The sequence below is a fragment of the Nannospalax galili genome, unplaced genomic scaffold (assembly GCF_000622305.1).
Source record: "Nannospalax galili isolate Female #2095 unplaced genomic scaffold, S.galili_v1.0 scaffold511, whole genome shotgun sequence".
Lineage (NCBI taxonomy): Eukaryota > Metazoa > Chordata > Mammalia > Rodentia > Spalacidae > Nannospalax > Nannospalax galili.
Window position 1 is genome coordinate 1,460,380 of NW_008331831.1, and position 15,540 is coordinate 1,475,919.

General features: G+C 41.1%; 1 protein-coding gene across 1 annotated transcript in view; it reads right to left on the reverse strand.

The window, feature by feature from the left end:
• Positions 1–564: 564 nt before the first annotated feature.
• Clul1 (clusterin like 1) overlaps positions 565–15,540 on the reverse strand; it is a 30,253-nt gene continuing 15,277 nt past the window's right edge. Inside the window, exons 5-7 of the mRNA XM_029560553.1 lie at positions 12,973–13,110; positions 5,297–5,511; positions 565–753 (exon numbers count right to left, since the gene is read on the reverse strand). Of these exons, the coding sequence (XP_029416413.1) occupies positions 565–753; positions 5,297–5,511; positions 12,973–13,110 (542 nt within the window). The remainder of the gene's footprint in view (positions 754–5,296; positions 5,512–12,972; positions 13,111–15,540) is intronic.

A 15,540-nucleotide genomic window follows, 5' to 3' on the forward strand; every position in this document is an offset into this window, starting at 1 on the left:
AAAACAATTTCATAAAGTATGCTGAGTAGATTTAGTCAAAATCTGCATAACCAGATCCTTATTTTTAGACACTGATTATTTTCAATGTTTTATTATTTTAAATACCTTTTCAAATATAAATCTCAAAGGGGAACCTTTTAATCAAATTTAGATTTATTCCTTAGGAAGGTGTTTCCAGAAGGGGAATAATATAAAAAAGAACATGTATGACTCAGGATACATATAACCAAACAGCTTTTCAGAGGCTAGGTGTGGTAGGTCACACCAGGAGGTCAGCCTGGGCTATATAGCAAGACCCTATCTAAAAAAAAAGAAAAAGAAAGAAAGAAAGAAAGAAAGAAAGAAAGAAAGAAAGAAAGAAAGAAAGAAAAGAAAGAAAACCAAATAAAAGGCAGAACCAGTTTCTATAACTTAAGTGTTTTGAAGTCATTCTATTCCTATAAACATTTTGTTGGGCTTTTTAACATTAGCAAGTTTGATAGGCCAAAAGAAATTTTTATAATTCTTTCCTTTTATGAATCACCTATCCTGTCAAAACAAAACATTCCTAGCCAGGCACTCTGCTTACCAAATTTTCAAATGCTGCTTAATATGCTGTAGAACTTTTGCCACCACATAGTCAATGAAATTGAAGCTCTCAGCACTTTCTTCAGGAGGGGTCTTAAGTGTGGAATTAAGGGGAGGCAGAATGTGCAAGTCTGCCATCATCTCTTCTTGTTTGGAAGAATTTTCTTCAGGGATGCTTGAAACTGCCTGGAAAAAAAGGATTATACAGTAAAAAGTTTGCTAAATCCCAGTACATATCCACAATTAATGACATGGCCAGCAAGGTGGATCAGCAGGTAAAGACACTTGCCATCTAGCCTGACAACCTGCATTCAAGCCCTGGGACTCACATGGAGGAAGGAGAAAACCCATTCCCACAAGTTGTCTTCTAACCTGCACATGCATAACGGCACCACTTCTCTGCAAGAGGAACCAGAAAATGAGAGTGAACTGGGGGAGTGTTCAATGAACACTATTGTCTGTGCCACCGATATTAATGTGGAAGGGCAAGTATTGTGGTTTTCCAGAAATTTACAATTTATGGTTGTGTGAGTTGGCAAGAACCAAGATGGCATTCACATTGCATTCTCTCTCCCTCCCTCCCTCTCTCCTTCCCTTCTCTCTCCCTCCCCCCCCCTTTTTGTTTTGAGAAAGGCTCTCACTACAAGACTTGGACTGGCTTCAAGCTCACAAAACTCACAATCCTCCTGCCTCAAAGTCTTGAGTGCTGGGATTACAGCATGTGCCACCTTGCCTGGACTGGTTACTTTCCTAATGAATTCCCAAATGCATATGATTTAATTTTAATCATTTAAATGGAAGTGAACTTTAAATGTAACTTGATGTAACCTTAACAGAACTATTTCAAAAGTGCTCACCAATAAATCCCCTTAGCCAAAACACTGAGAAAAAATTAAGAAATTTTATAATCCCCCCCTCTCTCTCGAGACAGGGTCTCCCTGTAGCACCAGCTGACCTGGAACTCACTATGTAGACCAGGCTGGCCTTGAACTCATAGAGATCCACCTGCCTCTGCCTCCCCATTGCTGAGAGTAAAGGGGTGCGCCACCATGCCAGGCTATAATTCTATATTTTTAGGTTTGTTTTTAATTTTTTTTGAAACAGGTTCTCATAACAGCCCAGGATGGCCTCAAATTTGCTATATAGCTAAGGATGATCTTGATCCTTCTGCCTCTACTTCTCAAGTAGAGGATTGTAGGGGTGTGCTATACACCTGGCTGCAATTCTAGTTTATAAAGGAATAGTTCACATGACTTGTCCACTTTTCTTTTAGCAAGTATAATATCTATAAGAAACTACATAGAACATTTGTGTCTAGTCCAGTAAATAATATTATAAACACCTATATAACTATAGCCAAGGGCCATAACTTTTTTACATGATGGAATTTGTGTAGTTCATACGTAAGGCTTCTTTTTAACACTTGCAATTTTACAATCTGTGCTTTGCTTTACATGATAAGAGTTGCTTTGAGAAGAATAGCTTTTACAGGCAGTTGAACAAAGTGGCTGAGTTCACATATCTGGAAAAACCCACCGGAGTTTGCATCCTGGTTCTAACGATCACTCTCTGGGTGAGCTCACACAAGTTGCTCCTTTTTGCCTCATCTGAAAATCGGGGAGCTTGGCACTACTTTCCCGCTATGGTTTGGGTGTGGCGTGCCCCCTCCACAACTCACGTGGAAATCTGATTCTTAATGTAATGTTACTGAGAGAAGGTGCAGCCTTTAAGAGGTGATTAGATCTCACTGGAGTGGGTTACGTCTAGGACTAGATAAGTTACTGCAAGAACAGGTTGTAGGTTGTTATGAAGCAAGCCTGGCATCCCACCGCAGACTCTCACACAAGTGCTGCTTTCACAAGAGCTTGCCGCATCCCCTTCCCCTGCATACATAGAGTAACATGTGGCCTGCCCCAGACGCTAAGCAGGTGGCAAAATGATCTTGGATTTTCTAGTCTCCAGACTATGAGCTAAATAAGTGCCCCCCCATCACTCAGTCTTCTGTTTCCTTCCTTTCCTCTCTTCCTCCCTTCCTTTTCGCTCTCCGCCACCCTGTTACCGCTGGTGCTGGGTATGGACCACAGAACCTCATACATGGAGATGCGGGTCTTGTTATGTGGCCCTAGCTGGCCTCGTACCTGCTATGTAGCCCAGGATGACCTTGAACTCACTACAATCTTCCTGCCTCAGCTTCCAAACTGCTGGTATCACAAGTGTGTACTACCACACTAGGGTTTGTTTGGGTTGTAATTTCTTGAGGGCCTTTTATAGCTGAGGCTGGCCTTGAACTCCTGATCCTCCCACCTCTGCCTCACAAGTACTGAGATAATTATAGGCATTTGCCACTACACCCAAACTTTATGTTTGCTTCATATATGTTTGTTATGAGTTGCTAAACTTACTTTTCAAACTTAACTATGTATGGGCTACAACTTCTCAGGGTGACAAAGAGCAAAATGCTAGATTCCTTAGAAACAGAGCCTGAGATCCCAATATGAGTTGATTGCTAAAAGGATGCTCTCAGGTGAAACCTTTATGGGGATGAGGAAGGCAAACCAGCAAAGGGAGAAGATGGACAAGAACGTGGCTTCAAGCCTCCTCTAGCTGCCGCCTGATCCAGCGGCATGCTGAGACACAGTGGCTGGAGCAGGATCTGGTAACAGGGATCTGATTAGGGCACCGAGATGGGTAATCTTGGTTATCAGCTTCAGATCTGGAATCAACTAAAAGGCTCGCCTCTGGATGGTTCTGTGAGGGCATTTCCTGGGTTAACTGAGGGGGGAAGACACACCCCCAGAGTGTGTAGCACCTTCCAACACCTGCCCAGTTGAAAGGACATTGGAGGGAAAAGCTGACGCACTCATAGTGCATCCATCTCGTTGCTGCTGTTGTCATCACCGCTGCCTTCCGCTGCTGACGTCAGACCTAGCTTCTTCAGCCTCCATCATGGACTGAAACTAGCAGTTCTTGAGGAATTCTCTATGTCTTCAGCACTAGATTGGGACTGCTGAGGCATCCAGTTTTGTAGACTGACCAGGTTCTCAACCTCAGCACTGTGCAGACAGTTATCGCTGGACTGCCCAGCACGTGTCATGTAAGTTAATGTAAGAAATCCCTTGTGTGTAATTACTGTCAGTTCTATTCCTCTAGAGAACCTGACTAACACATACAGCAATATCACATGCTACACAAATACTGCATCTTTAGTTTCTGTGCCCAGTATTTTTTTTACCCAGGTCTTCTTAGGACCCCTCCACCTCAATGCTAACTTCACCAGGAATCACTGTGGCATTTTTATGTAATGCAATTTGTGTATGGTCACAGGGATGCATGGCTTAGGACAGGAAGTTGGTCACTGTTTTATGCAACAATGAGTTATTGATCAAATGTGGATGTCATGGTACCAGAGAGATAGCTCAGCAGTTAAGAGCACTAGCTGCTCTTGCAAAGGACCCAGGTTCAGTTCCCAGCACCTACATGGTTGTTTGTAACTCCAGCTCCAGGGGCTCTGACGCCTTCTTCTGGCTTCTGCAGGCATTGCACACATGAGTGCACTTATATACATGTAGGCAAAACACTCATCCATGTAAAATAAAAAGTAAATAAAATTTTACAAAGAGAATAAATAAGCTGGGTGTGGTGGCACATGCCTTTAATCCCAGCTCTCAGGAGTCAAAAGCAGGTAGGTCTCTGTGAGACTGAGGCCAGCCTGGTCTCCATAGCAAGTTCCAGACTAGCTGGGGCTACAGGGAGACCCTGTCTCAAAAAAAAAAAAAAAAAAAAAAAAAAATCAAAACTACAAAGAATAAATAATTCTCCAAAAATGTGGGACTCATAAAATATTATTTTAACATATGTGTATGTATTGCCTGCATGTACATAAGTGTACCAATGTCATGTACTGCCCATGGAGGCCAGAAGAGGGCGTCAGATCCCCTGAAACTGGAGTTACGGATGGTTATTAGCCACCAAGTGGGTGCTGGGAACTGAACTGGGGTCCAGCTGGTATTCTTAACTTATGAGCCATCGCTCCAGCCTTTTAGATGATATTTAATTCTTAGTCGCTTATTGTATCAAAAATAGTAAGAGCTATTATTTACTTTTTTAAAAAATAAGGAACTTTTATCATGGGCCTTACATTTTAAGGTGCCTGCCATTATTCCTATCTTACAGATGGAAAACCTGAGGCCTAGAAAAGTCAAGGAACTTTTCCAAGCTTTCTCAACTATTAAGTTTTAGAGTCTAATTTTGAACTCAACTTTTACCTACAAATCTTCTTTTAAAAATTTCAATGCACATTTCTTCAATGTTATCATGATCAGTTATAGCCCTGTAGCTATGAGAATTAGTCATTATATATTGAAATGCATTTTGTATTTTAATATCACCCCCCAGTACTGAGTATTAAACCCAGGACTTAAAAATGCTAGGTAAGTAGTCCATCACTAAGCTACATTTCCAGCCCTTAAACATTTTTAAGACAGGGTCTCACTAAGTTGTCTAGGCTGACATGGAACTCACTATGTAACCCAGGCAGGCCTGGAACTTGAGATCTTCCTACCATAGCCTTATGCATAGCTGATAGTATAGGTGATTCTCTTGACTACAATCACAGTAGAGATGGGTATTTGCCTCCAGCTTGTTTTCAAATTCAGTAATCAGTAAGTAAATTAGCAGAAAAGAGGCAGCACGTGTCTTCTCTGTACTTGCTCTTGAGTCTCACCATTACCTTTGTTGAATTAAAGATGTCCTCAGCTGCTGGGGTATACCTTGCCAGTCCAGACACCCAACCAAACTCCTCTCGCATTTTCTCCATCAGATATCTGGTGTCATCCAGGTGGTACTGGGCCATTTGGACAATCTGGTTGTATTGCTGATTGGATATGTTGACCAATTTTAGGGCCTCAAGGAATTCTATGTATAGTTCAGGTACATCAGGGCAGTCTAGTAAAGAGGACATAACATAGTGAAGAAAAGGTCCAGGATGCTTACAGGTAGATGGCATGACCTTAAATCCTAGAGTTCCTAGTTAATGCCAATTGTTTGTACTAATTAAAGTGCTGTGCTGGATAGGTTTAGTGTCAACTTGACACACCTGGGTTGCAGGAGTCTTAATTGGGGAATTACCTTCATTGGACTGGCCTGTGGCCATGTCTGTGGGGCATCCTCTTGATTGTTTTGTGATGTGGGAGGGCCCAGCCCACTGTGGGTGGTGGCATCCCTGGGCAGGTGGGCCTGTGTTGCATAAGAAAGCAGGCTGAGCAGGGGCCAGGGGAGCAAGCAAAGCAGTGTTCCTCCATGGCCTGTGCTCCACCTCCTGCCTCCAGGTTCCTGCCCTGAGTTCCTACCTTGGACTCCCTGATGAACTGTGTCGCAGGAGATGTAAGCTGAATAAACCCTTTCCTCCCCAAGTTGGTATTGGTCAGAGTATTTTGTCCCAGCAATGAAGAGACAAACTGTGATACGTGCCCATATCAGTTTCAAATGAGATCTGGTTTAACTAGTTGCTAATTATATGGTTTTATAGGACAGATAAAAGTAGATAAAGGACATCTTGATTCAAATTTCACATGCCTATTACCTGTATTTTGAAGGGTATGAGGATGATGCTTGGGGTGGGGCTCAGGAGTAGAGAGAACATTATTAGGTATTATATATGTGTGTGTGTATATATATGTATATATATTATATAAGTAGATGCATAAGAGTATAAAGAAATGTGAAAAAGTAAATGCTAAATCTAAATTATCCATTTATTCATGTATTTATTTCTACTTTTTTGAGACCAGGTCTCATGTAGCCCAAGCTAGCCCGAAACTCACTATGTGGCTAATCTTCCTGCCTCTCCTCCTGAGTTCTTGGGATCACAGGCATGTGCTGGTTTATGTGGCGCTTAAGATCAAACCCAGGGCTTTGTATATGCAAGGCAAGCACTCTACCTACTGAATTATATCTCCAGTCCCTCCATTTCCTTTAAGGAGATAAAAGGGATTTAATCTGGAGTGGTGACACAATGGGGCTTTGTCTGTTTTGGTAATGTTTGAATTATTAAATGTAGGTGGTTGGTACATGGGTTTTTATTAAATTATCCTTTATACATTTAAAACGAATTGCATTTTCTAAGTTTTAACAGTATAGGACCACATTAGGACATCTATTCATCTATATTTTACCTTTGCAGCAATTAGCTTACATTACATTTACACTGTATTATCTGATGTATGCCTTATCCTTAACTAAATGCTATAACTTGGATCTGGAATAGTCTCCAAAGACATGTGTTACAGACTTGGTCCTTAGTCCAAAGGTGTGGAAACTGAGGCAGAGCCAAGCGGGAGGTCTTTAGGTCAGGAGCTGTGCTTGGTCTTCCTTTCTCTTTTCCACTTCTTAGCCAGGAGCTAAGTGATCTTCCTCTTTCACACTCTTCCACCATAAAGCACCACCTCATCCCATGCTCAGAGCAATGAGGCTAATCAATTGTGGACCAAAACTTTCAATAATGTGAGCCAAAATAAAGTTATTTTTTTGTTTTTGGGTTTTTGTTTGTTTTTTTGAGACAGGGTCTCCCTGTAGCTCCAGCTGGCCTGGAACTCACTTTGTGGACCAGACTGGCCTCAAACTCACAGAGATCCGCCTGCCTCTCTCTGCCTCCCAAGTGCTGGGATTAAAGGCGTGTACCACCACGCCCAGCAAGTTTTTCTTTTTGTTAGGTGATTTATCTGAGGTATTTTGAATAGTAATAGGAAGTTGGCTAGCACACTGATACATAGTCATTATCAGATGCATTTATAGTGCATTATTCATTTTATATTCTATGTGACAATCACAGAGAAATTAATTATCAGTGCTTTAAATAGATGGAGAAAAATAGATGTAGAAATACATAGATGGGAGTTCATGAGTGATTAGTTTATGTTGTGTGGAGAGGTGTTTGTACGTGTTTGTGCATGCATGGAAGGCCAAAGGTCAGTCTGAAGTGTCAATCCTGAGGAGTCATCTGCTTTATTTGTTCATTTGTTTGTTTTTTGAGACAAGGTCTCTCACTGGGACTTGGGATTTGTCAATTAGGCTAGGCTGGCTGCCTGGTAAGCCCCAGAGATCCACTTCTCTCTACTTCCCAAGTCCTGGGATTGCAAGTGTGCACCACCACGCCCAGCTTTTTATGTGGGTGCTGGGGATTGAGCTCAGGTCCTCATGCTTGCACAGTAAGTACTTGAATGACTGAACTATCTTCCCAGTCCCCACTAGTGCATATCTTTATAAAAAAAAATACCTGTTTCCTCTGTATACAACCCTGCCACTGACACTTAAAGAATACTTGAATAATAAAAATCACTGATACTTCAGACATTTTATTTAATCGTCAAAAGACCTGGATGAAGTAGGTCTGTTATTTCCACTTTTCAAATGATGAAACAGTAACTTACAAAGTCACATAGTCAACAATTCAATAGGAATAAAACCCTCACCTGCTTTAGGTAACCAAAACAGTGAGGTGGGTGGGAAAGCAGTACTTTATAATCAACACTACTCAAAGCAATACCTTCTAAAAGTTTTTCTATCAAGACAGATTCTAGATGTCAAAATTTTCTCATATACATTCTAAGCTGGGGTAGAACATTTGGCTGAAGAGGGATGTGAAGTAGGAAACCCATTTATTTAATGGATATTACTTTCAAAAGGAGGGGTAGAGAAAAACACTTTGAGGTTGGTTGAAGAAAAGAGAGAGAACGAGAGAGAGAGAGAGAGAGAGAGAGAGAGAGAGAGCCTCACTTTTGTTTAGCAGTCCAGGGAACCTCAGAATTCAGAAATGAGAACCCAGGCTGGTAATACATAACCAAAGAGAGAAATGGAACATTGTTGACACCCCCAAAGACTTAGTAACTACTCAAATATTGATCCAGTTTAGCAGACCATTAAAAATCTTTTTTTTGTTAAAGCTGTAGTGTAAAGCTTCTAATCATGTAGTTATTAAAAATTTTTAAAGTATAATGATTAAAAAAAATAATTCTTCAAAGCATAAAAATTTGCTCCTTAATAATTAGTAGATGTGAAAAACATTATCATTGAAATCTACATGATGACTTTATATCCATGCTCACATGCCAAGGAGCTCAAAAAGTCTCTGACTGTGACTAGGAATACAGCATTCCGTGGATTGTAGATTGTTGTGTAATTTCAGGTGATGAAATGAACTGTGTGTCCCTCTTCTACTCTATAAATACTTAGTGTGTAATGGTTTAAAAAATTTTTTGCAAGTTCCTCTTTTAGTATGAAGAACATTAGACATTGATTTCAAGGTCTAAATTGTAATGTTGGACTGAGAGTAATGGATTTTAATTTTGCCATAGATAAAGTAAGGCTACTGAGTTATGTATTTATTAAAGCTTTGTATTTAAAAAAAAAAAGTTGATGTTAAAGGGCTTGTAGGTTGGTTCTTTTTGTCAAGTGACTTTACTTAAAGAAATAAACTAAAACCAAAAAAAGAAATGAGAAAAGTGAAAAAAATTCATTTTTTTCTGTCTAGTTGAACAGAATATTAGAATGGAAACCTTTCTCCTTTTGAATTAAACACGCAAAGGTTTAGAACTTCTGTAATGCACTGTTACAGGATGCAGATACGCTTCACTGACAGAACATTCATCTGTAAGCTTAGTTTCCTTGAGCAGGGTGTTTTGTTGCTTTTGTTTTTGTTTTGAAACAGTGTCTTATGAAGCCCAGGCTGACCTTGAACTCATTACCTTGGTCTTGAATTCCTGATCCTACTACCTCCGTCTCCAAGGTGCTGGGATTTAAAGCATGTGGCAGGCTTAGCAGGGTCATAGAGTTCGCTTTGTTGTTGTATTTGTTTTTGTTTTGTGGCTCTGGCCCAAGACGACCTACTTGCCCCTAACTACATCCCCAACCCACGACTGATGCTATATTGTAAGGTCAAACAAACTTGAGAAATGCCTTATAGTTTTTAATATTCTATAGTACATATGTGCATGTGTGTTTAGGGTAAAATTTGTGAAAAATACACAGAAGAGTATAAAACATCCTCAATGTTAAAACCCAATGATAACCTTAATTTATATTATGGTATATCTAATGGCATTTTATTTTACTTTAAAGGTAATTTTGCTAGGCACGGTGGCACATGCCTTTAGTTCCCGAACTCAGGAGGCAGAGTCAGGTGGATCTCTGTGCAATCAAGGCCAGCCTGGTCTATATAGTGAGTTCCAAGTGAGCTGGGACTACAAGGAAACCCTGTCTCAAAATAAATAAAAGACCTATTTTATTTTTATTTTAATTGGGGGGTGGTATGTGCATGTGAGTGCAGGAAACTGGAAATCAGAGGTATTGGGTCTCCTCAGAACTGGAGTTCCACAGGTTGTAAGCCGCCAGCTGTGGGTGCTAGGAACTGAACTCAGGTTCTCTGCAAGAGCAGTACATGCTCTTAACAGCTGAGCCATCTCTCCAGCCCCTCTCATGACATTTTGAAAGCCAATGTGCTTTTTAACATTACTTTGTTCAAGATCAGGACAATTCTGTTCTGTCCCTTCTAAACGGCTAAGTTTGCTGAGAATCTCTGTTGGGTTGAGGAAAGAAAGCAAACAGGTGGATGAAGGGGTTTCTACTGGCTGTGCTCTGCTTTTCCTGCTAGTAGAAATCCGTCTTCAGTGGTCTTTGCTGGTCAGGACTATAAAATCTCTAGTCTGTTGGAGGACTCACTTTTCCAGTCTCACCGGTCAATCACCCGGTGACAGACCCACCCCTAGGAAGGCAGGTTCACCTTAAGTTATGCTAAATAGATGGTGGAATACCTAGTGCTCTAAGGAGGTAGTGAAGTTTTCCTGCCTGGAATCCCACCTCCTAGTGCAGCGCTTCTGGACCCAGCCACAGATGTAGGTCTCAGAAAAGCATCATCTCTCCTTTCTTCTTCATATCCCTTTTCTAAACTTGCTTTCTTTAAGACTTTGGGCTGCCCCAGCATCTTGCATTTCTTTACTTTTTCTCTAAAGCTTCCTTCTCCTGGCCATGTGGCTGCCAGCCAGCCACGTGTCTGACTTCCATGCAGGCTTCTCAACCTGCATGGTTGCATGAATTTCTTTCCTCCAGTCTATTCTTCAAAGCAGCTAGTGAGATTACCAGCTCGCCTGCCCTGAGGATTTTCCTTAAAATTCTAATAAAATTGTCCTAAAAGCTTCCATTTGGGTCCATTCTTAAATTCTTTTATAAATGAGACTAAGAACCCTCTAGGGGATGCTCTTTCTCCCCGTTTCACTTTGGGGGAAATTAAGGGCACAACAGCTTTTACTTTGCAGCCAACAAATTATTATCTGGTCCTTTATTTAGAGATTACCTCATTGAGTCTTTGTATTCATTACTTTTTCTCATTGCTGTGACAGAATACCTGGCAAAAGCATCTTAAGGAGGGAACGGTTTATTGTGGCTCAGTTTGACGGTACAGTCCATGATGGTGGAGAAGGCATGATGGCGGGAGTATGAGGCCTCTGGTCACATCGCACCCATAGCCAGGAAACGGATGAATGGCGGGGCTCTGCCTGCTTTCTCCTTTTCATTCAGTCCCAGACCCCAGCCCATGCAGTCGGGGCCACCCACATTCAGGGTGGGTCTTCCCTGCTCTATCATTTCTAAAAACACTCTCTAGCCACACTAGAAGCGTGTTTCCATAGGGATTCTGGGTCCCGTCAAGTTGACAGTGAAGATTAACCAGCACAGATGTAGACGGTGAAACTGACCTGCCTGAGGTCACAGCTAACATGGTGAGATGACTTATCAACACCCTAATTCATGTTGTTCTCACTGTATCCTACGACCTCCTTCTTCAAGCCATTAAGCACACTTTTAAGTTTCCCGTGACATGAAGGTGTAAAAGCTCGGGAATCAAAAGTTCTTGTTTTACGTAAGGAAATAGTGCAATCTGGCCCTGGTAGGGTGGGCAGAGTTATTTTAGTTAAGGCGGCACGGGAGATGAAGGGAGGGATTTCTAGCTTTGAGGAATGTCACTCTCTAGAACTGAGAAAGAAAAGCCTTCCTGGGACTTTTGAGAAAAAGTCATTTTCCCTATTTAAATACTAATGGGGTAATTAACCCAACTGGAAAGAACTTCCCAAACACTCTCTCACTTGGCTGAACATTGATTCCCCACCCACCCACCTACCCAATGGCAATTTCCTTCATTACTGGATTTTTCTTTTTCCTTTTCTTTGCAGTGAAAGGAGAGCCGACCTAAGGTGCTCATTGTTTTTCTCCTGTACATATTGTCTTTTCTTGCCCCACTTTGGTATTTTTGAGACAGGGTCTCCCTGTAGCCCCCACTGGCCTGGAACTCACTATGTAGACCAGGCTAGCCTCAAACTCACAGAGATCCACCTGCCTCTGCCTCCCAAGTGCTAAGTTTAAAGGCTGTGCCACCATGCACTGCATTGTACAGTGGGTTTTTTTTTTTTTTAATATTTTTTTTTTATTATTTTTATTTTATGTGTATGTGTATATTGCCTGCATGTAGGTAAGTGCACCCATGTCGTGCAATGCCCGTAGAGGACAGAAGAGACTGTTGGATCCCCTGGAACTGGAGTTAGGGACAGTTGTTAGCTGCCATGTGGGTGCTGGGATTCAAACCTGGGTCTTCTGCAAGAACAACCAGTGTTCTTAACCACCAAGCCATCTATTCAGCCCCTTATTTATCATTTTTATTTTATGTGTATGAGTGTATTGCCTGCATGTCATGTAATGCCCCAGAGATTGGAAGAAAGTGTCAGATCCCCTGTAACTGGAGTTATGGACGGTTGTTAGCTGCCATGTGGGTGCTAGGATTCAAAACCCGGTCCTCTGCAAGAGCAGGCAGTGCTCTTAACCACTGAGCCATCTCTCCAGCCCCTATATTGTGTTTCTTTAGTCTTTAATGACATATACAAAAAAAAAAAAAAATTCTGGGGAACAGTTATGAAGCTGAGGAAGACGAAAGAATGACTTTACATACTTTTAGATGAGTAACTGTAAACCCCAGATAGATTCCCTCAGAATCAAGAATGTAAAAACAGGGCAGGCTAGGAAGCCAGCTCAGTTGATAAAGTGCTTGCCAAGCAAGTATGAGGACCTGAGTTCAAGCTCCAGAACCCATTTTTTAAAAGCCAGATGTGTTAATGTACTTGTAATCCCTACGCTGGGGAGGAGGAGGCAGGCAGATCTCGGTGGCTCACTGGTCAGCCAGCCTAGTTCCAGGCTTGATGAGTTCCAGCCTAGTGAGAAACCATGTCTCAAGCAAAATAAAACAGTGATGGCATCTGAGGAATACCACCTGAGGTTGTCCTTCGGTCTTCACATGTGCACACATACATGTACACATGTCCTCACACACATGTACACCCACAGAAGAAATGATAAAACAATATTTACCTTCAGATAGGTAATCCTGACATTTTTGGCATCTTTTGTGAAATTTGAAACATCCAGATACATTCTGGTCAAGTTCCTCACACAATCCTCCATCCTCATCACGTAACATCTCTGAAGTCAGGTCTCCCTGATCCGACTCTGCAGGAAATACAACATTTACACATAAGTATTATTAGAATTTAACTAAGAGTGCTGAAGAGATAGGCAGGAAACTGCTTGCTACACAAACCTGAAGACCTAAATTTGATCCCTAGAGCTCACATTAAAAGCCAGTTATGATAGGATGTGCTTATAATCCAGTGCTGGGGAAGTGGAGACAGGTGGGTCACTGGGCTCCTGGCTGGCTAACTTAGCCTTCTCAGCAAGCACGATTGGATGGTTCCTGATGAACAGTACCTAAAGTCGACCTCCGGCCTCCACATGTACTCACACATACAGGTATACATTACCCCCCACACACACACCCAAACATATACCAAAAAAAGTAAATTAAAAAAAAAACCCAAAACTTCTGAGAAGCCAGTCATGGGAGCCCACGACTGTAATTCCTGTAGGCAGAAGTGAAAGCATCAAGAGTCGAAAGCCAACTGATCAACGTAGTGATCAGCAAAGTAGGAGGATACAAGATTAACACAGAAAGCTCAGAAGCCTTCGTACGTATGAACAGCAAACATACTGAAAAAGAAATAAGGGAAACAATCCCACTCCCAATAGTTTCAAAAAAGAAAATCTTGGAGTAAGTCTACTCAAGGAAGTGAAAGACTTGTGCAATGACAACTTTCAGAAACTGAAGAAGATACCAGAACATGGAAAGACCTCCCATGCTCATGGATTGGTAGTATTACTATTGTGAAGATGGTCATCCTACCAATTTAGAGATTTAATGCAATATCCATCAAAATTCCAATACAATTCTTCACAGAAATTTAAATTTTATTTTTTAATTTGTGTGTAAATTTCATGCAGTTTATTTTGATCATATATAGATCCCTTCCCATGTGTGCAACACTTTCTAATTCCTCACCAAATTTATGTACGTGTGTGTGTGTGTGTGTGTGTGTGTGTGTGTTGCCTGCATATAAGTGCATCCATGCATGCAATGCCTGTGGAGGCCAGACGAGGGCATCAAATCCCCTGGAACTGAGTTAAGGACAGTTGTTAATCACCATGTGGGTGCTAGGAGCTGAACCTGAGTCCTCTGGAAGAGCAGCCAGTAGTTTAACCACTGAATTATCCCTCAAGCCCCCCAAAATTGAAAGAATGATAAAAAAAATTCATATGAAAACATAAAAGACCCATAATAGCCCAAACAATGCTATACAATAGAAACACTGTTGAAGATATCACCATCCCTGATTTCAAATTATATCACAGAGCTATAGTAATAAAAACAGCATGGTACTGGCATAAAGACAGATACATTAACCAATGGAATAAAATTAAGGAACTGAATTTAAGACTATGCATGTACAGTCACCTGATTTTTGACAGAGGCTAAAAGTAGAAAGGACAACATGTTGAACAAATTGTGCTGGTCAAACTGGATAGCTACATGTAGAAGAATGAAACTTGATCTTTACTTTTCACTGTGTACAAAACTCAACTCCAAATGAATCAAGGACCTCAACATAAGACCTGCTACCCTAAATCTGACAGAGGAGAAAGTAGGGAATATGCTGGAACCTATATGTACAGTAAAGGACTTCCTGAACAGGACCCTGGTAGCACAGGCAGCAACTGAAAAATGGGACCACATGAGACAAAAAAAGGTTCTGTAGAACAAAGTACATCATCATTAATATAATGAAATTCTTGAACAGTTAAAAGAGGATTATTAAAGTCCAAGACCAGCCTCTTTGACTATACAGCAGTTTGAGGCTTGGCTGGGCTGTAACATTAAAAGCTGTAACTGGAACATAGATGGGAATTCCAAAGATATTAGACGTGTCTTAAATCAGATAGTAGGTATTTATTTTATTATAGTACTTTTTTTTTGCATTATATACATGTATTGTTATGAGTCATGGCTTAATAAATTGGATGTGGTGGCTCACACCTGCTAAGTCCAGGACCTAGGAGGTAAAACCAGAAGGATCAGAAATTCAAGATCATTCTCTGCTATAGAGAGAGTTTAAAGATAGCCTTGGCTACCTGAGACCCTGTCTCAAAGCAAAACAAAGACAATCATGCCCAGAGAGGTAGTTCATGCTTTTAATCACAACACTGGGAGGCAGAGGCAGGTGGATCTCTCTGAATTTGAGGCCAGCCTGGTTTACATAGTTTCAGGCCAGCCAGGGCTATAAAGTGACCCTCTCTCAAATATCCAAAACAGATCAAAATTTGAAATTCCTGTACCCAAGAAATAAAAATGAGTAATGTGAAAAGTTTAAAAAGCATTAAATATTTATTTCCAGGTGTTTTGTTATTCTCTCTTTCATGAGTTCATATTTCAGTTGTAGCTACTCCTCTAATTTCAGTTTTTTAGGATGATTGTGGTCATTAGGGCCCACTCATTGATGGCCGTCTGACTCACACTGCTACCTCAGTGTTAGCCACTGGGACTGATAA